We start from the raw sequence: 26,486 nt of genomic DNA on the forward strand, positions 1-26,486 counted from the left end.
ATAAACAAGAACGCTAGATTATTTCACATGCTCTTGTTCTGATCGTCTATACATCTATGCATTTGTTCTCAGAGGAGGGAAGAACGAGCCAGAACCAGAACAGCCAGTGCCACGGAAAGTTGCGATTCGCATGCTACCCTCCACTGAGGACATCGACCCAGATGTGCTGGAAAGCATGCACTCGCTAGGATGCTTCCGAGACAAGAACAAACTGATGAAAGACCTGCTGACAGACGAGTGAGTAACTAAGAAAGAGACTCTTCACCACACAGTCACCTCAGTCAGGTTGTTTCCCCTGATACCAAATGTGTTTTTGTTTTTTTTGCCCATGATTAGACAAGACTGACTGCGTTTGCTTTGGGAGACCATATGTGAGGATATTATTATTTTACATCCTTGTTCTTTAGGGTTAGTAAACACGCAGTACAACATCTTGGCTGCAGGCTATTAGAGAAGCCCATTCACTCCCGCTCATCTGTCATCTTCCGTACTCGCACAGTTACCACCAGCACGCTCCATTGTGCGCGATCACTTGGTTAGACCCCCTGATAGATGGCCTGGGTGTTCACTCCTAAAACATCATGGCCTCTGTCTCTTCTCTTGCCCAGCATTTAAACACAATTCAGATGGCGCCTGCAGCAAAGGCGGTCATATTTACTTCCCGCTGTGTGGTCCGGGGTGGACAAATTCTACACAAGGACTCTCGCTGGGAGAATTTCAAGACTTTTTGAACTCGCCCAGACTCTTTTTGGGATATTTTATGTCTTCGTGCATCATTAATGAAATAAGTGATATCCTGTGATCTCTGCAGGATGTCTTTTAGCTCTCTGGGAATGAGGTGCTTGCTACTCTTTGCTTTTTAACTAATGATGTTAATTAGACGGAGCTGAGGATTATTCTTGAGCACTGCAGATTTTACTGTATATCAGAAACATTTTGTTCCTCTGTGCCCTTTCCACCTCCAGAGATAACCAGGAAAAGATGATCTACTTCCTTCTGCTGGACCGTAAGGAGAGATATCCTAGCCATGAGGATCAGAATCTACCACCCAGAAATGAGATTGGTAAGAACAATTCAGTCAGTTTGCCTGTTAAGTATTTAATCTGTTTGTTTGTATTTCGTCCTTAATGATAACATGACATGGCATTTACAACACCTCTGTGATGACATAATTTCCTCGCCCACACAGCCTAGGATACACCAGTATACACGAACGGTTGTTTAACTCTTTCCCCACCAGCGTTTTTGATCATTTTCACAAAGTTTCATAGCCCCCAGAATATTTTGTTGTATGAATATCTGAACATGCAATATATCAAAAGAAAGAACAGAACATTTGCTTTAACAAAAAAAAAAAGTTTTATTCTAGCTCCATGCGTTCTGTTTTTAAAGGAGCTGTATGTAAGAAATGTATTTCAATTAATCATAAAATGGCCCTGATATGTCACTAGACATTAAGAAATCATGTTCATTTCAAATACTTATATCACTGACAACAGTAGTCCGGCCAGGATATTGTCATTTAAAAAGTGAAGTTGCAGCCCTCAACTGATGTTGATGTTGTCATGTTGTGTTTTGGCCTGAAGCGCCACCCTCCACCTATCTACCAATCACGAAGTCAGTAGTGTTTCGGCATCCGGGTTGCCAGCTCTGCTCTAGTTACCTCAGCTACGTAGCAGCCTACGTTCCTGCTGGATCCTGCAGCCTATCTGGCAACCTCGAGTCAGGGGGGAGGGGATACACCGCTCTACAGTAATTGAAAGTGATTGCAGTACCAGTTTTGGCCACAATCTTACATACGGCTCCTTTAACAGCACTTGAATGTGGGTAAGTTTCATTTAAAAAAAGGATACATTTTGAGCAAAAAATCTTTGAGCAGATCGGATTCAGAATGATGATCAAAACATTGATGGAGTAGATTGAGTCCATCAACACCCCTAATGCTTGCACACACAGTCCTTTAGCTCGTCCTGGGTCGACATTTCATTCAGTAGCATAACATCGCGTTATTTTACGTATGCATATGATTACATATGTGTTTGTCCGTTGAGGTCTGGTTGGGAAGAAACGGATGGACCGGCTCAGCGATCTCATATCGCACAATCTTATTAACTGCCATTTTCTTTAGCATATTCAGCGCAAATCCCGCCTTGCAGTCGATTTCACTGGTTAGGGTTAGGGTATAGGGTAGGTTTAGGGTTCAGAATTTGTTGTTCAGAACATGCACTGAATGAAGTCAGCACTAGTCTTGTCACAATACTGGAATTTCTAACTTTTGATACGAGACCTTGAAAAGTATCGATATTCTATCCCATTTTCGATACCACGGGGGAAAAATGCTGCATATGCTATTGTCATATAGATATTTTTTATATTATTTCTTTTTTTGTCCATCTATTGAAAGTCTAGGCAATCAAAAATTTCTTCTGAAGAGATCACTTTATGTGATAAAACTTTTAAGCTTGTTTCATATATGAACATTGATCAATTACCATTACAATTATCTCACAAATATTTGATAACTCAGTGTATTTGTTTTTACAATGGGGCAAGCTTGATTTTGAATGATAACTTGAATTTTAAAAAGACAATAACCATTAATAAAAAGCTAATTTTGGCAATTGTATGTCAGAGCTGGCTTTATTATATGTGTGCGCTTCGGATGTGAGCGCGAAATGTGCGGGAATATGTAGAATTATGCACAACCCCGTGCCGAAATTCAGACCCAGTCACAATAACACTATTTAACCGGAGTGAATGAGATGACTGAATGAGAGGAGAGGGGTGCGTGTCAACTCGCTGTCAGAGACAAAAAGAAAGAGCAGCTGGTATCAGTGTATTGATATTGCAGTATTGGAATCGTTTCACATATTTCAGTAACGATACATAATACATTTTTGGCAACACTAATCGGCATTATGATTGACATGACCAATGAAATCTTTAGAATTGACTGCATGTTGGTCGCATGCGTGTCATGTGCCTGTCTGTCAATGGGAGGAAGCCACTCCCAATTTTGGAGCTTCCACCCTGTTTTGGAGATCCCACCACCATTTGGAGATCTCCAGGCTGCATCTATACCCTTCTCGAACATTCTGTCAATGGCGGGAAGCGTTTTCTCAATGACGGAAATTTGCGTAAACAGTGGGGAAAGAGCTAAAAGCCGGAAGAAAAAAATAAACATTTTAATGGAGGATCATGAAAACATTATTTTCAATAGATGAATGTGTTTAGTGATGAATCGTACACAAGACCAGGAACAATTTTTTTGATTCACTACTGTTCAAACATTTGGGTTTTGTAAGATTGTTTAATATTTTTGAAAGAAGTCTCAGAAGTCGCTGCATTTATTGATCAACAAAACAGTAGAAACAGAAATATGTTGAAATATCATTACAATTTAAATTAATTATTTTCTATTTGAACATATTTTTAAATGTAATTGATTCCTTTGATGGCAAAGCTGAATTTTCAGCAGCCAATTCTCCAGTCTTCAGTGTCACATGATCCATTCATTATAATATTATGCTGATGTGGTGATCAAGAAACATTTCTTATTAATATAAATGCTGAAAACAGTTGTGCTGCTCAATATATATATACAAATATACATATATATATATTGATATATATATATATATATATATATATTTTTTTTTTAGCTGTAATGATTTTTTGGGATTCCTTGATGAATAGAAAGTTATAGAAAGATCAGCATTTAGTTGAAATAGAAATCTTTTTAACATTTATAAATTACTTTACTGTCACTGTCACTTGTCATTGATTTCACACATCCTTGCTGAATAAAAGTATTAATTTCTTTCAGGAAAAAAAAAATCTTACTGGGGTTTAAATGCTTGAAGACATCATGAAAAATCTTGTACGACTTTTCCAATATGAACGCCATAGGCGGCCACAATGGGTTGTTTTCATGTGTTTGGGATCATTGCATTTATCATATTCTGGTCTCATCAGATCCACCCAGGAAGCGAGTGGACTCTCCACTCTTGACGAGGCACAACAAGAGGAGGCCAGAGCGCAAGTCTATGGAGGTGCTGAGCGTGACAGAGGGCGGTTCTCCTGTTCCTGTGAGACGCGCCATCGACATGGCACAACATGGACAGAGGTACAGCGACACATTTCTCACTCCTCTATTATTTACAGAACTCTACCATCGTAGCAGCAAGTGCCACAGTAAGAACGACAGAAAGTATGTCATATTTTTTGAAGCCTTGAAAGAAACATTTGAAGGCAATGACGTCTATCATAAAAGCAAAATTAAACTTTGGAACAATGAAGTTCAAAGTTATCAGAAGCTGCGTACTAGCTTTGAAATGCTTTTTATATTGCACATGAAGAGTAAAAGAAATAAGATCAATGAGCTCAGCTAAAAAAAAAAAAAAAGAAGAAGAAAACAATGATTTCAGTGTTTTACTATTCTCTGAAAATCCATCTCTCAGCTAGTCACACTAGCTGCATGCATGCTAAATGTGCCATAAGGCAAATTTTGACTTCTCAGATTGGTTTGAAGGGGAACAATGGGATTGTTAATGTGCCTTTCATTTTTCTGTATCTTTGACACATTTTGTTACAGATTTGTTTCACTTTTTTCCATATTCATTGTGATCCATTTCATCAGCCCCATGTCCTTTCCCTGTGTAGATGCTTTGGCTCAACTCCATGATTACTTATTACTTATTGCAAATTTACTCTAACTTTACTCTCTCTTACTGTAGTAAATCTGTTTTCAGTAAAAGCTTGGATATCTCAGATGCCAACCCCATACTGCAAAGCAAAGAGGAGAGGTACAAACCACCGCCTTGCTTTCTTTTCTGCTCTGAAGATGCAGTGGGGTTTTTTAACACTCGAAACATGCAACAGAGAGCACTGGCCTTTTATTTCAACCACTGACATTTGAGATCTCAAGAGCTTAGCTTGCTTAAGAGGGAAATTTTTCTTTTTAAAAGTGGAAGTCGCACATGTAAATAAGAGTTTTTTTCCTATCGGTTTGGCCTCTCAGTTTTGGTAAAGCAGTGGCCCTCTGGCTCCCTCCACACACATCAAAAGCATCTTATCTCCCTTATTTTGCCTTTCATGTTTCGTTTGATGTCTGGTATTTTTGTCCCTTGGTAGATCCCAAATTGTTAATTTCTTCCCCTCGCTCTCGTTTTGCCTTCACGCTTCTCTTGCCTTCACCCTGGATGTTTGTTTTTCTTCGAGTGATGTGTGCACCTACAGTAGGTGAGAGACAGAGGTTATCTGATTGTTTGTGTTCATCTGTTCAGGCATTTTTCTTCAACCTTGAGTTTCACTGTCATGTCCTACATTTGCATTCACTGAGTCTGTTTAATCTGCCAGAGAACAAAACGGGCCTCGAATATTTCTTTATAGACACTTCTTTTTTTTTTTTGTTTTTTTTGTATCGGGGCTGAATTAGGCACTAGTAAATGAATTGTGTTGAATGCATGTTAACAATTCAAAGTGTAATGACTTACTTGAACTGAAAAGCTCCCCTGCATCTTTTATTCAATTTAATACAGCATTTTTACAAGCGGTACTTATCTTAATATAGTTGTAGCTTCTCTCTTGTAAAATATTAATGATTCACTTTATATAAAATCTCCACAAATACTTTCATTGCTTAAATATTTCCTCATATAGTCACTATCCTCTAGTGCCTGTCCTTTCTTTCCATGAAGTACTTTATTCCATAGCCATTTATTATGCATATAAAGAGCTCTCTATCTGACGCTGTGTTTGGCTAAGCTAATTAGCTAAATGCAAGAGGCATATAATGAACATCAGCGTTGCGCTGAATCAGGCCGCGGCGTATTTGGTGTTGTGATTTTTACGCTTGAATGAGACAATTTGAGACCACGCATAATTCTCATCTAAGTAGCATTTGCAAATGCAATTGATCAGTGTATGGATCAAATCCTTCCTGGAGTCTAATCATGTGAGTCTGAATGTTGACACCTTTAAGGGTGATTTACTGTTTCAATTTGCCTTGATGACAAAACCCATTGTGTCCACGGTCAATTAAATCCCAATCATTTATTGGAGAAGCACTGAAGCTCACCATCTAATACACAATGAAATTCGGAAGTCTCATACAGAACCTAGCTAACCTTCAACCATAAAAGGTTATGATGACCTTTTACATTCTCAGGATGAGTAATGATAAATTGCTCAAATTTAATTGCAACTTAAAAATGTAAAAATAGCATGATCAACAAAAAGACCTATAGGCCTGCATAGAAAATTGACATATAATTAACATAAATGCAATTTATTTTGAAACATAGAGGTCTTGTGTGATACTGCTGTCTCTGTCCAAGTGTCAACTCAATTATTTATTCATGTTTCACTCAACACAACATGCTTAACCTCCTATACAGTTACTACAGTGTGCTATACATGGGGTAGAAATGTCTTTACTATTTATGTTGTGTAACTTTAGGTCTCGGTCCATCAGCGGAGCCTCTTCTGGTCTGTCCACTAGTCCCCTCAGCAGTCCACGGGTAAGCTTTCCATCAATGCTAAATCATTTGTTTCACTCAAAGTGTTTGGTTGTGTTGCAGTCCATAGCCAGCTGGTGTGGCATCTATCTACATAATATCTATTGATGAGAAACTCATGTCTCAAGACACATCTGATCTGCAATCATTCAGCATGAATATATGCATCAACAGGTGGTACATCAATACTTAGCAAAAATACATTAAATTGATCAAAAGTGACAGTAAAGACTTTTACATTTTACAAAAGATTGTTCCTTTAAAGTTTCTATTTAGCAATAAATCTTTAAAAATTGAGTAATTATGCTAAGCATGATAGACTGATTGAATCAAGATTTCCACAAAAAAAATATTAAGCGGTACAGCTGTTTTCAGCATTGATAATAATAAGATATGATGCTGAAAATTAAGTTTTACCATCACAGGAATAAAGTACATTTTAAAATATATTAAAATAGAAAGCAGTTCTTTTAAATTATAATAGTATTTCACGATAGTACTGTTTTACTGTATTTTTTTTATCAAATAAATGCAGCCATGGTGAGCATACGAGACATAAAAAAAAAAAAACCTTACGAAATATAACCAGACCCAAACTTTTCAATAGTAAAGTATGTGAATACATTAATATGTCACCAATGCATATGTTATTATAGGTCAGGTTTAAAGTGCTACACTTAATATTATAAAATATGAAACAAGGGGACCAATGCAATATGAAAGATTATTTCTCAGAATTGGTAGTGATGATGAAGCATTAATGATAATTATGTATATTGTTAACTATGTTAAACAAGACAGTCGATTATATATCACTTATAAGCTCAAATACTGCAGCAACATCGCTGTCTGTCCCTACCGATCCACCTTTACTACTTCTAGCCCAATCAGACTACCATGCTTAGCATAATTACTGCTAATCTATGCCCAATTCACAGCCTTGTTGCCTTGAAATATTTGAAGCCCAAGTCACTAATGGCTTGTTAAAATCCCTTGAAAATCCCTGGTTCCATACTAACGGTGAAGCCTCTGGACGTAGCCAGCTTTTACAGTTGATTTGTTTAAAGAGGCTAACCGATTACAAATCCACTACTAAGACTTCCCAATATGCAGTCCTTGAGTTACATCAAGGAATTCCCTACAGGATTCATCCCAAAGTCAATTCCGAATCTGACCTGATGAAAATGGCTCATGTAGAGAACATGCTTGGTGGAAGTAATTTAAATTAGTCTGTGTAGAACTCCTTGATACAGCTCATCTGAGATTAGTTTTACTGCTCAGACAGAGACTTAAAGGTTTGTCATGGAAGAATCTTCCCTGCAGTATGAAAGAGCTTTAAAAATCCATTTTATTGCATTTGTGCTCCCCTTTATGCTCGTGGTACGGTTGCAGCTGCTACAGTTAACACACCATTGTATTTCTTTTTAATGTTTTACAATATGCTTGATGAGCTTTTACTTCCCTTATTGTAATCACACTCTTCACTTCTAGTGGCCCGTATTGAATCAATCCCCCATTTCTGACCCAATTATTATTATACAGCGTCATCTGTCAAGCAGCATCCTCATGTCATACCTCCAGCAGTAGCATTGTACTCTATGCTCTGTTTAATGGTCAACTGCACTTATTTTCACTAGCCATTTCGATAGTGTGGCGCTATTGTCTTGAAAAACTCAAATTGTTGAGTCACATTTAATGGCATTTCTACTGAATATATGATGATTATTTTAAATGATATGAGGTATTCTGACAATAGCGTCCTTTTAAAGCAAAGCTCATTGCACAAATTTCCTGCTTGCTTAGTCAGTGCTGAAAACACCTTTTTTTATTTCATCCCAACAACAACCCGGAGCTTTTTGTTGCTAATTTCTGTTCGGTTTTGATTTGTTTTTGGGACACTGGATTGGGAACATTTTATTTCCACTGTCTTGTTGCCTCTTGGCTGGTTGTGCTAATGGCATGTTTTTTTCTTTCTTTCTTTCTGCATTTCCTCCCTCACCTCTCATCATCGGTGCCTTGTTCACCATCCTTTCATTTTTGGTGTCGGTGTGTGTGTGTGCGTACGTCTGCGCCGTAATGCCTGTTAACTACGGGGCCGTGTGTTGTGTGTATGGGCTGTGTTGGCTCTTTTTATGCTGCTGGCTCTGTGCATGCGCTCTTCCAGCCCATGCGACGGTTCGCCGTTCCTCCACAATCCGCAGAACTCACGCAGTCGCCCAACCACAGCCCCACCCACGCGCCTGTGTCCCGGCTGAACGGCATAGGCCCCCACTCCCCCAAAACCTTTCAACCAAAGACACGTGTCCATCAGCCCAACAACAAAACCCAGACACTTCCAGCCAAACCCAAAGTTGCAGACAAGCCCCTGCAGGTCACTAGGTCCAACCCGCTCCCTAACACGACGGCAGTGCCATCTGCGGCCAAGTCGGAACCTTCTACACCCTGCCAACCCATGCCCCCGCCAATGCCTGGCAGCCCAAAAGTGCGCCGGCCACCGCTCACGGTGCCACCCAAGCTCTCTGTTCCCCTTACTCCCCTTTCTCCCATCCGGCTTCACCACCTTCACCCGCTGGCCGGGACTGACCACAACGGCAAATCTATCCCCACCATACAGGTTACGCCCCACCCCTCTCCCAGGGGAAGCCCATTGCCAACTCCAAAAGGAACACCAGTGCACACGCCTAAGGAGAGCCCAGCTGGGACCCCTAGCCCTACGCCTCCCCCCAGCCCCTCCATTGGAGGCATGCCGTGGAGAACACGCCTCAACTCCATTAAGAACAGCTTCCTTGGCTCACCACGATTCCACCGCAGGAAACTACAAGGTACCAGCAGCGCCAGAAACATCCTGTAGCCGTGGTTTCACTCTTTAACATAATCTGCCCAGTGGATGCAAATGAAAATGTTCCATTTTGACTAAATTTAGCACATTTACATCAACATGATGGTAATTCATGTGTATTGTCTCTGATAAAATCAATAAACAATTGCCATTACAACTAGGGATGAACTTATCTGGACAATACCAATTATTTTTAAATTCTATAGTATTTTACTTTTGGGTAAATATAAATTTAAAACTTTAGTATGGCAGTAAAGCAATGATATGCAGGATCACGTGCAAAGTAAGGCACCATAGCATATAGGAAAGCATTTAAGTGAACGAATTATGCTTGCTAATCCTTTTTTTATTGCGGTTTTCAGTTGATGCTCCCCTCTTAGCTAGGTATAAGCTCTAAGCACTGATTTTACAGATCGCTGGGTAATAAATTCACTGATACTCCATTATCAGCTATATCTGATGATATATGTAGTAATGATAATGAAAACTGCACAAGCATCTCCCTTCACCTCCAGCTGTTCCTCTTTCCCTCTTCTACCGGGAAGAGGATCAGATGAGCTGATAAGGGGGGGGGGGGGGGGGGGGGGGTTGGTTGAATTACTCTTAATCTCTGCAGGTTTGGAGTAATTAGCTGTGGTTAATCAGCATTCCCCTCCTCAGGTTGTAAATGTCTAATCTCTCTGGATATAGAGTATGATGCAAATTCCACTGAGGCTTGTTTGCTTTTGTCTCTTTCCAGTTCCCACACAAGAGGAAATGTCCAGCCTAACTCCAGAGTCTTCCCCCGAGTAAGTATTAGCTATTTTCAAAGACAATCAAGTAAAATATGCGGTTTTATTAAATCCCAAAGTGTGAAAGAAACATTAAAATAATACTAAATTATAATTGAATGCAGTTCAATATTCATTCTTCTACTTGGCATCACCTTTTGTGGAAACCTGGGTGGCTTATAGTTAAATCACCAACAAGCTGGTTTAATTAAGACACTTAACTTTTGCTCTTTATACTTTCTTTTTCTCCAAATTGTATTTTGAGTCGAAAGGAGCTCTGAAAACGTTGCAGCTAAAGTTAATGTGGTGGTCCAAACACTGTTCCTGGCCCCATTAGCCTAGTTTGTTGCTAAAGACATTATCAGGGAATACTTCGTCATGAATAATTCAGTGTTTTAGTTCCACTTAGCTTCACAGCCACACAGAGCAACACCACACTGGAAACTTTCTTCTGGAGTGTTTTCTTCTTATTTTTCTGTTGTTAAGTTTTTTGGTGAGCTAGTGTCACAGTATGTTGTCTGGCTCAAAGATAGCCTTGATAGTCATTTACTTTGGTAAAATCCCAGCGATTTCAAGCAGGGCTAAGAAATGAGCCATATGCCAGCATTCATAACTCCCTGCAGGCTTTTTTCTTGAAAAGTTTTAGTAACTTTTCATTGCTGCCCCACCCCAGAGGACTTTACAGTTGTCAGCTAATACTGTGTCGTGACTAACCCCTGTCATCTTATTCTAGTTTACCAATACTACAACTATGTGTGAACTCTCAAATTTTAAATGCAAAATAAAAAAATTAAAAAAATAGTTTTTGAGGTTTGCATGGTGCTGCACAGCATATATATCATACAAGTTTTGAATTGTTTGACAGCCCATGCAGTCACTTTGAAAAAAAAAAAATCATACGTTTTCATTTCTTGCCATGTCCAAGAGACACATCAACTGACTACCAACTTACTAACGCGCATCTCGACAGCATTCAGTCTGTATTTCACTTTGAGACAAATTCAGCCAAGCTCTGCGGGGGAACCTCCGCTGATACTGTATGTTGTCACTGTGAACCAACTTTTTTAAAATATAACTTAGCAATTGATGGTCTGAAATTCTTCTGCCAACTGTTCTTCACTATTGGAGAAGCTGAAATATATACACTACCATACAAATGTTTGGGGTTAGCACGTATTATTATTATTAAATCGTTAGATCAAGAGTGACAGTAAAGACATTTAAAAGGAATGCAAAATATTTCTATTTCAAATACCTGCTGTTGTTCTTCACAAAGCAGCTGTTTTCAAAACTAATAATAAGAAGAAATATTTCTTAAAAACCAAATTAATGTATTAGAATGATTTCTGAAGGATCATGTGATACTGAAGATTTTTATTTTTTTTGCCATCACAGGAATAAATTACATTCTAAAATATATTCAAATATAAAGGAGTTATTTTTGTAATAATAATAACACAATATTACTGTTTTTACTTTTATATAAATGAAGCCTTGGTGAGCAAACCTTTGAACTGTATGATGATATTATGTATATGAATAGCAGGATGTGTTCTTGAGAATTAATTATATACATTTTATACATCACACTGAAGAAATGAAAAGTATGTTTTGTATGTGATAGCATGCAACATTATTCAAACATTATATATACTTGATTCATGCATGGTATGTGATTTGATTGATTTTTGTATGTATTGTGTTGTCTTGTTCACTCCTGTTTTTCTTCTTCACAGACTTGCCAAAAAATCTTGGTTTGGAAATTTTATTAACCTTGAAAAGGAGGAGCAGATCTTTGTGGTGATTCGGGACAAGCCTCTGAGCTCCATCAAAGCAGATATTGTCCATGCCTTTCTCTCTGTAAGTCTCAGATGAGTGTGTAAATTCTGCCACCATTTACTCTCTCATGTCATTCCAATCCGGTTTGACTTTCTTACTTTCATGGGTTTCTTTTACTTTCTTAAAAGTTTCAAAAAGGATGTGAAAGCATCAGAAAAAATATCAGAAATATCAGACTTGTGTGCTATATTTAAAGTCTTTTAAAGTCATGTGATTTCTCTGTGTGACAACAGACCATAATTTAGGTTGTTATTGATTGACAATCATCTGCCCTAATGGGCTGTTAACATCTGCGACCGAATCACTGAGTCAGTTAGTACAACTGAGTTGAACAAATCATTCAGACCTGTTTTGTGAACTATTAACTGATTAATTGAAAAGATCTGACACAAAATAAAGATGAATTCACAAATCAGATATCACTTAACTCATGGACGCAGTGATAGTTTTGAGGCATTTTTTTTGTTGCCATTTTGGAACTTGATAGCCCCAGACCTCCTTCATTGTCATTATTTTGAAAAGAATGTCAAGGATATTCTTCAAAAATTCCCTTTTTGAAGAAAGAAAGTCGTTGGTTTCAAAAGACATCAGTAAATAGTCACAGAGTGCTCATTTTGGGGTGAATGATTCTGTTTAAGACCTCTGTCCTGTTATCTCAGATTCCCAGCCTCAGCCACAGTGTGGTGTCTCAGACGAGTTTCCGGGCAGAATACAAGTCCACGGCCGGCCCCACCGTGTTCCAAAAACCAGTGAAGTTCCAAGTGGACATCACCTACACCGAAAGCACGGCTGCCACCAAGGAGAACGGCATCTACTCTGTCACTTTCACACTGCTCTCAGGTAACCATGCCGACAGAGAGAAGCCCATTTTGATGTCATACACTCGCTGGCAGCCAATAGAAACACAGAGGGATGTGTGTGTGTGGTTGATGGAGAGGCTGGTTGATGATGTTGAACTTTGTCTGTCGCAGTGGTGGGATAATTTTTTTCCCTCTCTCGTTCCGCTAGCGGTTCCCTTCCTCCATTACACTCCCCCTCTCTTAAGCTGAAAATAGACCAACTGCTCGAGGGGGTAATGGAAAAAATTAAACTAAAAGAGGCCTTTTTGCCTTCTGGTAATCACTATGCATTTTCAACCTGCTGTGTTTCAAAGGACAATCCAAAAAGATCCCATGCTGCTGGTGCCATTACTGCAAACCTTGTTCCCTCTTTTCATTTCCCCCCTTCCTCGTTTTTGCTCTCTTGGCTACACAAAAGGGATTGAATCTTGTTTTTAAAGTCGCGCATTTTGCATGTGCACATGTCATAAACCCAGCCGTTGGCCAAATGCAACATACAAATCAGCCCCATCCCATTAGACTTTATGAGGCAGCCGCTAGAGGGAATCAACCCAGGATGTATCAGCATAAAATGACATTCATTTCAAAAGACATACATGTACCAGTCTGTACAGGATCATTGCGAAACATTCAAAGAGGTGTTGTCTGTGTTTGCGTGTCCCCTGCAGGTCCCAGTCGACGCTTCAAGCGGGTGGTGGAGACGATTCAGGCTCAGTTGTTAACTACACATGACCAGCCTGGTGTCCAGCAGCTGTCTGGTGAGTGGCCAATCACTCCACTGACACACCTCTCTCTCTCTCTCTCTCTCTCTCTCTCTCTCTCTCTCTCTCCGGCTTTCTTACACAGCATCCTGAACATGCATGGCGCCTAGCCCACCCTTGCAGAGCACTGAACGCTGCACACACCCATCAAGGTCAAACGAGTCTTTCCAGTGTTTCAAATTATTGTTAGAGGTTGTTTCAAAGACATTTCCAGGCTGTCAATATGAAAATAAACTTCTCAAACGGGTTAGAGACAATGTATCCACTGTTCTGTCGGATGTGATGTCTTATTTAAAGGTGCTGGAAATACACGTTTGACCTTATCAAAGAACATTGCACAGAACTGCATTGCAAGGCACTGGCACACACGCACACACTCTCCTTAGCAGTCACAAACGCTCACTGAGCATGCTAGAGCACACTCGCGTGTATTAACAAGGGTTTATGTCCATATCCAGGAAATGTCTTGCAGATATTCAAATCAAACCTGTGTCCCAGTTAAATGAATGTGGCTTCAAACTGTTCGTTTTACGAGCAGAAATGTAATGGGCTAGACTGTGGTTCCTGCTGGAGATGATGAAATAAGAGAACAGAGAAATCCTTCGCCTGTCTTCTCATGTGGCTGTGAAGAGCCTGTTACAGCTCCCTCTACTGGACAGCTCCAAATCCTTACTGTCCAAAAGCAATAAAAGCAGTAATACAGAAAAGGGAGTTTGGTATATCCTTTCTGCATTATCGTCTGTCTACTGTGCACAATAAGCACATTTTCCACGTGCATAAAATACCTGGATGACTTTCATATGCCAAAGTTTTCACACTGCATTGGGTACTGTATCCCACAATGCAATGTTCAACTTCCATTTCCAGTGTATTGGAATTTATATAGAATTGAACTGTAAGCAATATTAACTAGAATTTTGAACTTTTCTGTTTTTATTTTATTTAAAAAAAATACTATAGTTTTCATCAGAATGTGCTTCACTGCATGTGTTTTGAAATCAACTCAAAATATTAATGCCTGATATCCTCCGACTGGATGGAATCATAATCTGAAGCTAAATTTGTATTTTTTTTGCCCATAATACACTACATGATTTTCTGTGAAATCTATTTTAAGCAACCAGCGTTGACTCGTCCAAACTGAAAATTGGATGCTTTCGGTTTCACATCTTTTAAAAATAAAAGGCACTCCAGCAAGCAATAGCTGTCATTTCACCATCTCGGCTAACTATGGACCCGATATAGTCCTACTATGAGTAACCCACTTCTTGCCAAAATAACCTTGAATTTGGTTATGTAGTTTTTGCCTAAATATCTTTCGAGATGGATGACATTCCATCATGTAAGCAAAGTCAACAGTGATTACAAGGTTTCATTTCTTTGACATGTTCTATTCTTGGGCTATGGTTCGACGTCTATTACATTTTCACTGGCAGACCAAATTTTTCCTTGTTTTAGCCTAGACGTCAGGGCTGTGTTTGAACGGCTATTGGACATCTTTTAAACGCAAAATTGCTTGCTGTGATACACTGCGGTAGTAATGGTATACTGTTTCATTCATTACTCTTGAAATGGAAGGTCAATTTGGACATTTTATATAGTGAGGTACAATGCCTGTCACTGTGTGCTCTGGTTGTATACTGCAGATTGTAGCAAATGTAACAGGTCATCTATGTATTCCATGTTTCATACAGAAAATTATTGTGGACAGTATAGCCTACATTCTGCACACTGCAAAAAATAGTATAATTGTTGTAGTATGCCATTTCAAACAAAACCCCTCTTTCTTTATTCCTAATTATATAAAAGATTTGAGAAACAGGATTTACGAAATTGTATTCATATTGTGCATTTGGACTGTCTTAAAGAAGAGCTGTTATCAGGATCGTGACCCATCACCAGTGTAGCCATCGTGCCATCCTCTCACCCTGTCAATCACATCCATCCCTTCCCCCTGGCTTTGCCCTTCACCCCCCGCTCTCCCACGGCTCATGGTCATGGTGGCTGTTGAGTGAATGGGCACGTGAGCTTGAGTGTCCTGTCCTTACTGACCGTGAGCAGACCTGCACAGCACTGATCACCAGCATGCTTCACTCTCAACAGATGTGGCCACGCAATAAGCATCTGTGCAAGGTTGAATCACTGAGTTTGTTTCATTACTGTAAAGTCAATGGGGTGAATTGAGAATGTCAATATAGGCTGAATATTTAATTTGATCGGACATGTTACAGTAATATGTCATGTTCCTTTGACAGGAAAGCGTTCAAAGGGTGGTAAGAGGTCTATTTTAACTCTTCAGCCACGGTGTATGTCACTTTTTTATCATACACTTGGTGTCCAATGCGTGGCACTTAAACACAAAGATTCTTTAAAGGGATAGTTCTTTAAAGGGATAAGTTCTGACATAATTTACTCACTCTCACGTTGTTCCAAACCCTTGAGCGTTCCTCTTCGAAACGCTAATCTTTAGCGCATCAAGAAGTAGAAGAGACACAATTGTTTTAAATGATGAACCGATTTAATTTAGGCCTTTGTGTCTTTTCAGAAGACTTGGATCTCTTTTTGTACTTTTGATGCGTTAAAGTTTTGGTTGCATGGACTTTCAATGGAGGGACAGAAATCTCTCCGGTTTCATTAAAAATATGTTCATTTGTGTTACAAAGATGAACAAAAGTCTTATGTGTTTGGGCAAGTAAATGATGACAGAATTTTCTTTCTTTCTTTTTTTTTTGTGAACTAACCCTTTAAATATAAAATTTGTGTGTGTGAGCATGATCTCACTTGATAGAACAATCTATGAAAGTTTAAATTCTCTAGAGAGATGAAAGCTTCATGCATACTTCATGTTGTTTTTCTCTCCGTATTCAATTCTTGCATCATTCTACTTTGCTTTGTGGGTCAATTGTTGCATCTGAATCACTTTGGTGAAAGGCCTCTTTAATTTAGACATTTAATCAGCAGATCTTATGAATCTGTTACACCAGGTTTTCTATTTGAAGATAATGTTGAGCTTTTATGTTAGCATGCATCTCAGCACCTCTGCTTTCTAAACACTTCTTTCATGTTGATCATTTGGGAATTTTTACTGTAGAAATAATCATCTGTAGAATCACTGTGTAATGAGGGGTAGAATACTAAAGGGACTAGTTTGCTCAGCGTGACCTACTTATGTAGGTCCCTGTAAATACAATATGAGTATTAAAACAAGTACCAGTAAAGTCTGTTCAGATTTTTTGGGGGTTTACTATAGGATTAATAAGTTTAAGTTTTGAAGGAAAAGAGTAGTTATTAGCCATTATTTGCCAAAAATGTAGTCCTACTAACAGCTAATCCTAATCTTAGGAACTATAAAATAAAGCCTCAATTGTATAATTCCCATCTTCTTTTTTTAACAAGATGCCATAAGCGTTGATTTTAATATGTCCGTTCAAATTGACTTAACCTGGATGTATTAAAATCTGGAATATGATAACTACAAATATAATTTTATCATTTCATTTTTAGGGTGAGACATAAATCCTCTGTTTAGCCCAGAGCTCTGTGAATTGACATGGTCCTCTGCTTCGTGTTGCTGCTGTTCCTAAACTTTACCTTTCCAATCATACCACTTACATTTGACCAGTGATATATATATATATATATATATATATCCGATTGAAACAACTGAATTCAATCATTTAGAGGTGCGTGTGTCCCAATACTTTTGTCCATATAGTGTGTTTCACTGTAGCTCAGAACATTCCCCATAAGAGAAACATAGCCATGTTGTACTGGTAGTTTTCTGTATCTGTAATGGTTTACCCAGCATAAATCTAAACAGAGATGAACATTTGCAATGTCTCACAGTAGAAATGCTGAAGCAGTGTCCTGAGTGTCTCAAAGCTGCCACAGCTGTCATGTCTCTTTGAGAGTCTCTTAGGCTGTGGTAAAGCAGCCTGCCATGATGTTGAGAGGAGTCCAGATTGTGTTGAGAGACTCAGAGACAAGCTCTGGGAAGGCAATCTACTCTAGTGTTCACATAGGCCACGTTCTGCCATGCTATAGCCTGTGTTATCGGGGCCGCTGCTACTCAGCCACTTATGAAATTGGAAATAGAGGTGATGGTTTGCAAGCCTGTGTTGGTGTCAAAGGGTGTTTAGTTAATCCTTTTGAACCGGCTGTCAGGTGTATTCAGAATCTGCAACAATTTGTACCACTGCATTTCAATGATGAATTTAGCATGAATGTATGTAGCTATATATGTACCAGGGTGTAAATATATCCTTTGACAATGTTTGAATTAAATTATGGTTAAGTCATGTAATACATCATGACATTTGTTCATGATTCCATTCAGCTCAGTGGTTTTAGCACCATTCTTAATTATTTAATAATGAAGACACATTTAATTTGAGTAGGGTTGGGACCAATTCTATTTCCTTTCAAAAAATAAATAAATACTGGAACCAAATGATTTTCATGATGTTCTTCAACATGCATTCTTCCGCTGTACTAAAATACTCTGGCAGGGTTTCCTGCAGTTATCATTCTGGTGCGCTGGAACAACACTACAGAGTGAAACATACAGAAACCAGTGTAGACCCGATAGTTATGAGTCAGGTTGTCTTGCAAATAGTGTAGTCCAATTTCTGAACAAAAGACTATTATCAATCGGTTCTTTTAAGTAAATCAAACAAATTCAGTGTGACCAGTGTAGCCCGATTCACAAACAAAATGATTCCACACGGCCCAGATGTGGGCCGGATTTGGGCCGACACTTTGTTTCTGTCTGGGAAGTGAATCAAAAACATACAACTCAACCAGTTCCAATTCGTAAAAAAAAAAAAAAAAAAAAAAATTATTAAAAACTGGTTCTTTTAAGTGAATCAAGAACAAACACCATGACCAGAGTTGTCCAATTTGTGAATGAACATGTATTATGAACCGATTATTTTAAAGGAATCAGAAACATACATAATGACCAGAGTAGTCTGATTTGTGAACAAATGAATCAATCAGACAGTTTTCATTGTCAGGTGTACCAATGCATATTTACAGCCCTTATGTATACTATATAGCCTACCATATACAGTATTTGCTAAATTCTTCATTGATGTATATTCACACACAATTTGAATTCCTAAACCTCATCAATACAGGTGAATTTCTTTGTAATGCATCGTCACATTTGTTTTCATTCCATCCAGTGAAGATCACAGATCAGATGGAGACTGCTCAGCCACAGATACTCACTACCACAATAAGACCTTTGAACAGTAATACAGCTGTACTGTCAAACAGTTAACATGCCTGCAGATGTGTGCTGTACAGTATCCGTGTCAGATACATGGCTTATTGTCTCCAGTTTATGCAGTCTCATCCTGCCTCTCATCATCTCACCTTGCCTCGTCTGTGATCCTCATTGTTCATGTATTTGTTCTCTGTCTCTCTCTCTCTCTCCTTTCTTGTTTTCTTGTTCTTCTCCTCTTCTCCCATCTGTGCACCCAGGCAGCCCATTGAGTAACTTCTTTGACGTAATTAAACAGCTCTTTTCAGACGAGAAGAACGGGCAGGTGTCCCATCCGCCCGGCACGCCCAAGCATGCCAACAGCAAGAGACACGAGCCTGAGCCTAATGACTCCAAATGTCCATCTGACCAAGACAAAGCCAAGATGGCACCATCATTTGGGACACAGGAACAACCTTAAAACCTGGAGAAATACTAGATTACTAGTTTTAAAATAAAATAAAAGAATCCAGTCATGGTGACTACTGAAAGGATGTTGTTGACTCAAGTTGGTTTTAACCAAGCCTCTACAAAGTTTTATATAATGGAATGAATATTGAAGTACTGTATGTACTGACCCGACACTTTACGAAAGGCGCATACAGACACACATATCTTTTTTTTTTCTCTCCAGTGTTGTTTTGTCTTCACAGTGTCTCGTTAAAATTCTGTTTTATGATGCCTTTATTTATTTCTGCTACCAGGAATTATCCAGAAAACGTGTTAAAGCCCAAGTCCTGCTCTTGCACAAGATTCAATGTTTGGCACATTGATGGAGGGCACATTACACAGGAAGTTCAGTACAAGCCGCTGAGGGAAACTCCTCATTCTGATGCATCTAAACACCCCAAACACCAACAAGAGCTGTTCCAACCTATTCCTCAACTCCTTCCTCCTGCAGCTACTGTACATACAGCCACACATGTCCATGGATTTGGAGTGGAGCCTTAAAATAAAGATGTTTATGAATTCTCAATAAGCTACCAACAATTCATCTTTTTATTTAAACATTCAGGTTTTCTTTCTTTTTAAAAATCCTTGCTCGTCTTTTATCCTATTCCTTCTCTCTGCTGATGCACACACAAACGTACATACAGGACATCGTTACAAAAGGACAGACGGCGAATGGAACTCTGGACATCATAACGCACGTGTTTGAGGAGTTGCCCTCGAGGACCGTTGTTGGATTGTATTCTTTTCATTGTAGTCTTTTTTTGTGAAATGAAGAATTTAAAGCATTTTATGAACTCAGTGTCATTGCTGTACAAGATTTGGAGAACCTATTTGAAAAATGATGGGGAGCACTTTGGTGGGTGCTATGGACTGGGATACGGGGGTGGGAGGGGGGCGTCACAGTAAATGATCTATTCTGTTGTACAGACTAAAATATTCCTTATGTAACAAATGTCTATGAGTGACATTGCTTAGATGAATTGTGTTGCCACATACTGTTTTTTTTTTTTCTCATGTAGCGTTCATGAAATGTTAGATTTGAATGACAATTATGCTTAATGTATTCAAGGATGTCAATTTTAAATTTTTATTTATGTTGTGTTTAATTTTTATTGAGAAACATCTGCAGGATTCAGAGACCTTTTTAGAGACCTTTTTTTTTCTAACTTATTTATGTGTTTTTTGTCTTTTTTAATTTATTCAGCTGGGGAATATTTATATATACAAAACCGGCTGGTGAAGATTTTATTGTTTGCATCAGGGCGACTCGTCAGATTGTTTGAAGGATCTTGTGTTTTGTGTACGATAACACTTATCCGATTTTGTGAATGAAGCACTCTTTCTTTCCCGGCTTTGACCAGATTAAAGAGCTTGTAGTATATGTTAAATTATTTACTGGTAATTTAAGAATGTAGACTAGCCTCTTTAGGGTGGGGGGGGTGAGGGATAATGAAGTATTGATATTTGTCACTCATCTCATTGTGCGTGTAAAACAGGTGGACGAGCTCAAATCACATGTTGTAAATAGACAACTTTGGGCAAATGACTTTCTTAAAACCATCAAGGGGATCCTGCTGCTCCTGACTCTATCTCTCGTATTGCATGTCCGACATTCGGCTTTAATTTGCATGATGTTGTGGATGTTAAATTTCTCCTCCCCTTCTCCGTTTCCATCATCGACTTGTTTTCCCCCGTTATCATGCCTTCATTTTCAGTTTGTCGTTTTTCTCTCATCACCCTTATCGTGAACGCTTTCTCACCACATGCTCTACTGCATCATGCTCTCGGGTTGGGGGTCTGGGATGTCATAACACATGATCACTTATGGGAACATACAGTGTGGAGAATAAGTGGAGATGTAATCTAAGCAATACACATTGTTGTCCTTCATATTTTGTACTTTGGGAGAGCTGGATTGTAATGTATCACGGATTTGATTAATACAGAGCGGGGAAAATAGAATCACCGCTAAAGTATCCCCTTGTAACTACTGTGAACAACTTCAGTGCAACGGAAATAAATCCATTGACTTTGGGATGTTGTATGTGTGTTTGCTGTTTTCTGCTCATATCTCTGCAACGTAGGGTAAGATGGAGCAAAATGAAGACCTTATTTTTAATCTGTTGACCATAGATGGCACAAAATCTCAACACATTTGATGAATGGATACATGTTATTCTTTATTTTGTCATTGCATCTGAATATAAACATTTGTTAGATTGTTAGTCCAAACAGATTTGAGGGTAATTGAATAGTGATGTCTGACATTCTATTATGGTGGATATCAATTTTTTTATTTTTTTGTGGACACATTAATGTTTTTAGATTGTGGAGTACACATTGTTGTACATTTCAGACATCTTCGCTATTCATTTAAACCCTATAGGCTAATTAAGAGAAATCATTCCATTTGAATTTACAGAGTAAATAAAATATGGGCCATATGTAAATATTAATGTCTGTATAGCTACTAGTAATAAAATAAACTTGCCTTTCAAATAAATCTCTTTTAGGGGAGAGCGGTGACTGTCTCTATTTGAAAGACAACATTTTTATACATTAACCCCACATCTGCCAGCTACCCACCCACACTGCTGTGACATGCATACATATGATAATATACATACAATTTATACTTGAATAGACAAAGAGATTCATGTCTGATTTTTACCTGATTCATGACCTGTTTTTTCATGTGACGTTCAGCATAAAGCCTAGGCTGAGTCCAAAATCGCATACTCTTTCGAGCAGGTACTTATTTTGAATGCCTAATTACGGTACTTCACGCCTGCTAAAAAATGTATGAGTATAAATGTAATCCGGATGTACTACATTCGCCTTGTTGCCCTTATCACATGACCTACCACGTCAGTTGGTCCATGACGTAGGACCTACCTACGTCATGGTAGGTCACAAAAACCCTCTCCCGTGGCCTCATGGGATAGTAAATCTTGCCAGAAGTAGGTCATCCGGGTACTTTTTGCCTACTCATTTATGGCCCTGTCCCAAATGGCACACTCCGGACTTGTGGACTTCCTCAGAGTCCACACTTTGGTGACGTCATGTAGTGCAGACCTATAGGGCCCTTGGCGCGAGTCCACGAGGGCGCATTGAGAGGTATTTTTGGGACAGACTCGATCGTCACGCCGGAAATAACGGTCTGGTTGTTGTTGGACAGGAGAAATCACATTTTTGCACTCCGACGTCTTATCTCCATGTCAACTAACGAGCCTAATTTTACAGTTCTATATTTTGATATTGTGCATGCCACCTGGGCATTAGACAATAGATACATCATGCTTATTTAAATGATGTATACCAGGGTTTCTCAAACTCGGTCCTGGAGGGCCACTGTCCTGCACAGTTTAGCTCCAACCCTGATCAAACACACCTAAGCAAGCTAATCAATGTCTTCAGGATCACTAGAAACTCACAGCTAGGTGTGTTTGATCAGGGTTGGAGCTAAACTGTGCAGGACAGTGGCCCTCCAGGACCGAGTTTGAGAAACCCTGATGTATACAGTTGTACATAATAATACATAATTTTCCATTTGAACTAAGATTACAATTTTAACACATAATGAAAATGTGCATGAGTTTCAGATGAATTTACAGGTTTCAGAATCAGAATCAGAATCAGAAAGAGCTTTATTGCCAAGTGTGCTTGCACCCACAAGGAATTTTTCTTGGTACTGAAGCTTCCAGTGCACATATACAAATACAAATACAACAAGAAACATAGTAATACAAATTCTAAGAATAAAATATATTTAAAAAAAATAAAATAAAAATAGTATAAAAAGTAAAAAAAAAAAGGGGTCACAGTTGGGTTTAGTCTGAATAAACATTTACAGATTATGAACATATTTACAGTATTTTGAGAAGTATGAATAATATAAATATAAATATCACCTGAGTTAAAGAATATTACACTAGACAGTGGGAGTCTAGTGCATGTTACAGATTATGAACATATTTACAGTATTTTGAGTAGTATGAATAATATAAATATAAATATCACCTGAGTTAGAGAATATTACACTAGACAGTGGGAGTCTAGTGCATGTTACAGATTATGAACATATTTACAGTATTTTGAGTAGTATGAATAATATAAATATAAATATCACCTGAGTTAAGAGAATATTGCACTAGACAGTGGGAGTATTGCACTTACAGGCATATGCCTTGGGGGGCATGTTAAGTGTTCAGAAGGGAAATGGCCTGTGGAAAGAAACTGTTCCTGTGCCTGGATGTTCTTGTGGCCAGTGATCTGTGTCGCCGTCCAAGATCCAAGATGGCGCCGCGGATGGCTGCCTCGGTGTGGAGCTCTCCAGTTATTGTGTTGTTTTTGTTGGTTTGTTCTGCGTTTAGTCATTCTTTTCCTATCAGTTTCACCAAAGACGAACTACTGGACATTAGGAAACACACACCAGACAACTTTTTCACAGATTTTGATTACTCAGACGTTTTACTGGACATTCTCGTCGGAGGGGCAGCGGTGTTGTTCAAACGCGCGGTCAGACGCAAACGCGGGAAGCGCGCTGGTTAAACTCCGCGAGCGCGGCCTCCGCACTGCACTCCCTAGTATTCATCTTGCGAATCTCCGATCTCTTCCTAACAAAATGGACGAACTTCTTCTCCTCACCCGCACTAACAAGGATTTTTTAAACTCCGCTGCTCTGTGCTTCACTGAAACCTGGCTGAGTGAAGCCATACCGGACAACGCACTACATCTGCCGGGCTTTCAGCTGTTCCGAGCGGATCGCATCGCGGAACTAACGGGGAAAACGAGAGGTGGTGGATTGTGTTTCTACATTAACGAAAGTTGGTGTTCAGATGTAACAACACTGAAGAAGATGTGCTCTCCTAATTTAGAGGCACATTTCATAAACTGTAAACCTTTCTACTCGCCGCGGGAGTTTTCCTCATTCATTCTCGCGAATGTTTACATTCCTCCAGACGCGTGTGTGAGCGCGGCGATACAACAGCTGGCTGAACATATAGCTGAAATGGAACAAAGGTACCCAGACTCTCTTTTAATCATTCTTGGGGATTTTAACAAAGCAAATCTCTCCCGTGAACTGCCAAAATACAGACAGCATGTTACATGTCCTACCAGAGACAGTAATATATTGGACCACTGTTACACCACGATAAAGAATGCGTATCACTCCGTCCCACGGGCAGCTTTGGGGCTCTCTGATCATTGTTTGGTTCATCTTATACCGACCTACAGGCAGAAACTGAAATCAGCTAAACCTGTAATAAGGACTGTAAAAAGATGGACCAACGAAGCAGAGCAGGATCTACAGGCCTGCTTCGATTGCACTGATTGGACTGTTTTTGAAGCTGCAGCCACCGATCTGGATGAGCTCACAGATACTGTAACATCATATATCAGTTTCTGTGAGGATACATGCATTCCTACCAGGACATTCTTATCATTCACTAATGATAAACCATGGTTTACTGGGAAACTCAAACAGCTTCGTCATGCCAAAGAGGATGCTTACAGAAGTGGGGATAAAATCTTGTATAACCAGGCCAGAAACAGACTGACAAAGGAGATCAGAGTTGCTAAAAGAAGCTACTCTGAAAAGCTGAAAACCCAGTTTTCAGCCAACGACCCGGCATCAGTCTGGAGAGGCCTGAGGAACATCACCAACTACAAATCACCATCCCCCCGATCTGTGGAGAATCAACAACTGGCTGACACTCTCAATGCATTCTATTGCAGGTTTGAGAAGCCCAGACTCACACCTCACACCCGCTCTGATGTGCACTTCACACATCCACCATCACCTCCTGCAACCCCTCTCCTCCCCCCTTCTGCCATCCAACCTGAGCTTAAGGTCTGTGTGGAGGACGTGAGCCGAGTCTTCAAAAAACAGAAGACTAGGAAAGCTTCAGGCCCAGACGGCATCTCATCTGCTTGTCTAAAAGCCTGCGCTGACCAACTGGCCCCAGTCTTCACGCAGATCTTCAACAGATCATTGGAGCAGTGTGAAGTTCCCTGCTGCTTCAAACGCTCCACTATCATTCCGGTTCCCAAAAAACCTAAAATCACTGGACTTAATGACTACAGACCTGTCGCTCTCACGTCTGTGGTCATGAAGTCGTTTGAAAGACTGGTGTTGGCCTATCTGAAGGACATCACTGGACCCCTTCTGGATCCCTTTCAGTTTGCTTACAGAGCAAACAGGTCTGTGGATGATGCAGTCAACATGGGACTGCACTATATCCTGCAACATCTTGACAGACCTGGGACTTATGCACGGATCTTATTTGTGGACTTCAGTTCGGCCTTCAATACCATCATCCCTGATCTTCTCACAGCCAAACTGACTCAGCTCTCCATGCCATCCTCAATCTGTCAGTGGATCTCCAGCTTCCTGACCGACCGGCAGCAGCGAGTGAGACTGGGGAAGCTCACATCCAGGACCCTCACCATCAGCACTGGCGCCCCCCAAGGGTGCGTTCTCTCCCCACTGCTCTTCTCCCTGTACACTAATGACTGCACTTCTAAAGACCCCTCTGTCAAGCTCCTGAAATTTGCAGACGACACCACCGTCATCGGTCTCATCCAAAATGGTGACGAGTCTGCTTACAGACTGGGGGTTGAACAGCTGGCTGTCTGGTGCAGCTATAACAACCTTGAGCTGAACACGCTCAAAACAGTGGAGATGATTGTGGATTTCAGGAGAAAATCCCCAGCACTCCCCCTCTCACCATCATGAACAGCACTGTGGAAGCAGTGGAGTCATTCAGGTTCCTGGGCTCTACCATCTCTCAGGACCTGAAGTGGGCAAATCACATTGACTCCATTGTGAAAAAGGCCCAGCAGAGACTGTACTTCCTTCGCCAGCTGAAGAAGTTCAATCTGCCACAGGAGCTGCTGATCCAGTTCTACTCAGCCGTCATTGAGTCTGTTTTAAGCACTTCCATCACTGTCTGGTTTGGTTCAGCTACCAAATCGGACATCAGGAGACTACAACGGACAGTCCGGACAGCAGAGAGGATTATTGGTGCCCCCCTGCCAACCCTCCAGGACCTGTACTCTTCCAGAGTGAGGAAGAGAGCAGGTAAAATCATCACAGACTCCACTCACCCTGGACACCCCCTGTTTGAACTGTCTTCAAACAGGGGGTGTTCTTTTGTTTCAATATTCATACTATGTTTACATAAGACTCAGTAAAGCC

At 39.8% G+C, this 26,486-nt stretch overlaps 1 protein-coding gene across 8 annotated transcripts in view; it reads left to right on the forward strand.

Annotated features, from left to right (window-relative positions):
• brsk2b (BR serine/threonine kinase 2b) overlaps positions 1 to 21,319 on the forward strand; it is a 149,672-nt gene extending 128,353 nt beyond the window's left edge. The window contains exons 10-20 of one of the 8 annotated variants that reach the window (XM_082161849.1): positions 73 to 237; positions 966 to 1,063; positions 3,976 to 4,126; positions 4,737 to 4,805; positions 6,461 to 6,521; positions 8,683 to 9,340; positions 10,097 to 10,145; positions 11,864 to 11,987; positions 12,626 to 12,806; positions 13,474 to 13,563; positions 19,054 to 21,319. In XM_082161849.1, coding sequence (XP_082017975.1) covers positions 73 to 237; positions 966 to 1,063; positions 3,976 to 4,126; positions 4,737 to 4,805; positions 6,461 to 6,521; positions 8,683 to 9,340; positions 10,097 to 10,145; positions 11,864 to 11,987; positions 12,626 to 12,806; positions 13,474 to 13,563; positions 19,054 to 19,253 — 1,846 coding nt within the window. In that variant the 3' untranslated portion in view covers positions 19,254 to 21,319. The remainder of the gene's footprint in view (positions 1 to 72; positions 238 to 965; positions 1,064 to 3,975; positions 4,127 to 4,736; positions 4,806 to 6,460; positions 6,522 to 8,682; positions 9,341 to 10,096; positions 10,146 to 11,863; positions 11,988 to 12,625; positions 12,807 to 13,473; positions 13,564 to 19,053) is intronic. The other 7 variants (XM_082161852.1, XM_082161854.1, XM_082161850.1 and 4 more) reach the window with 7 other exon arrangements.
• The last annotated feature ends 5,167 nt before the right edge of the window (positions 21,320 to 26,486 follow it).

This window comes from Leuciscus leuciscus (assembly GCF_965113295.1).
Source record: "Leuciscus leuciscus genome assembly, chromosome: 2".
In the NCBI taxonomy this organism is placed as follows: Eukaryota; Metazoa; Chordata; class Actinopteri; order Cypriniformes; family Leuciscidae; genus Leuciscus; species Leuciscus leuciscus.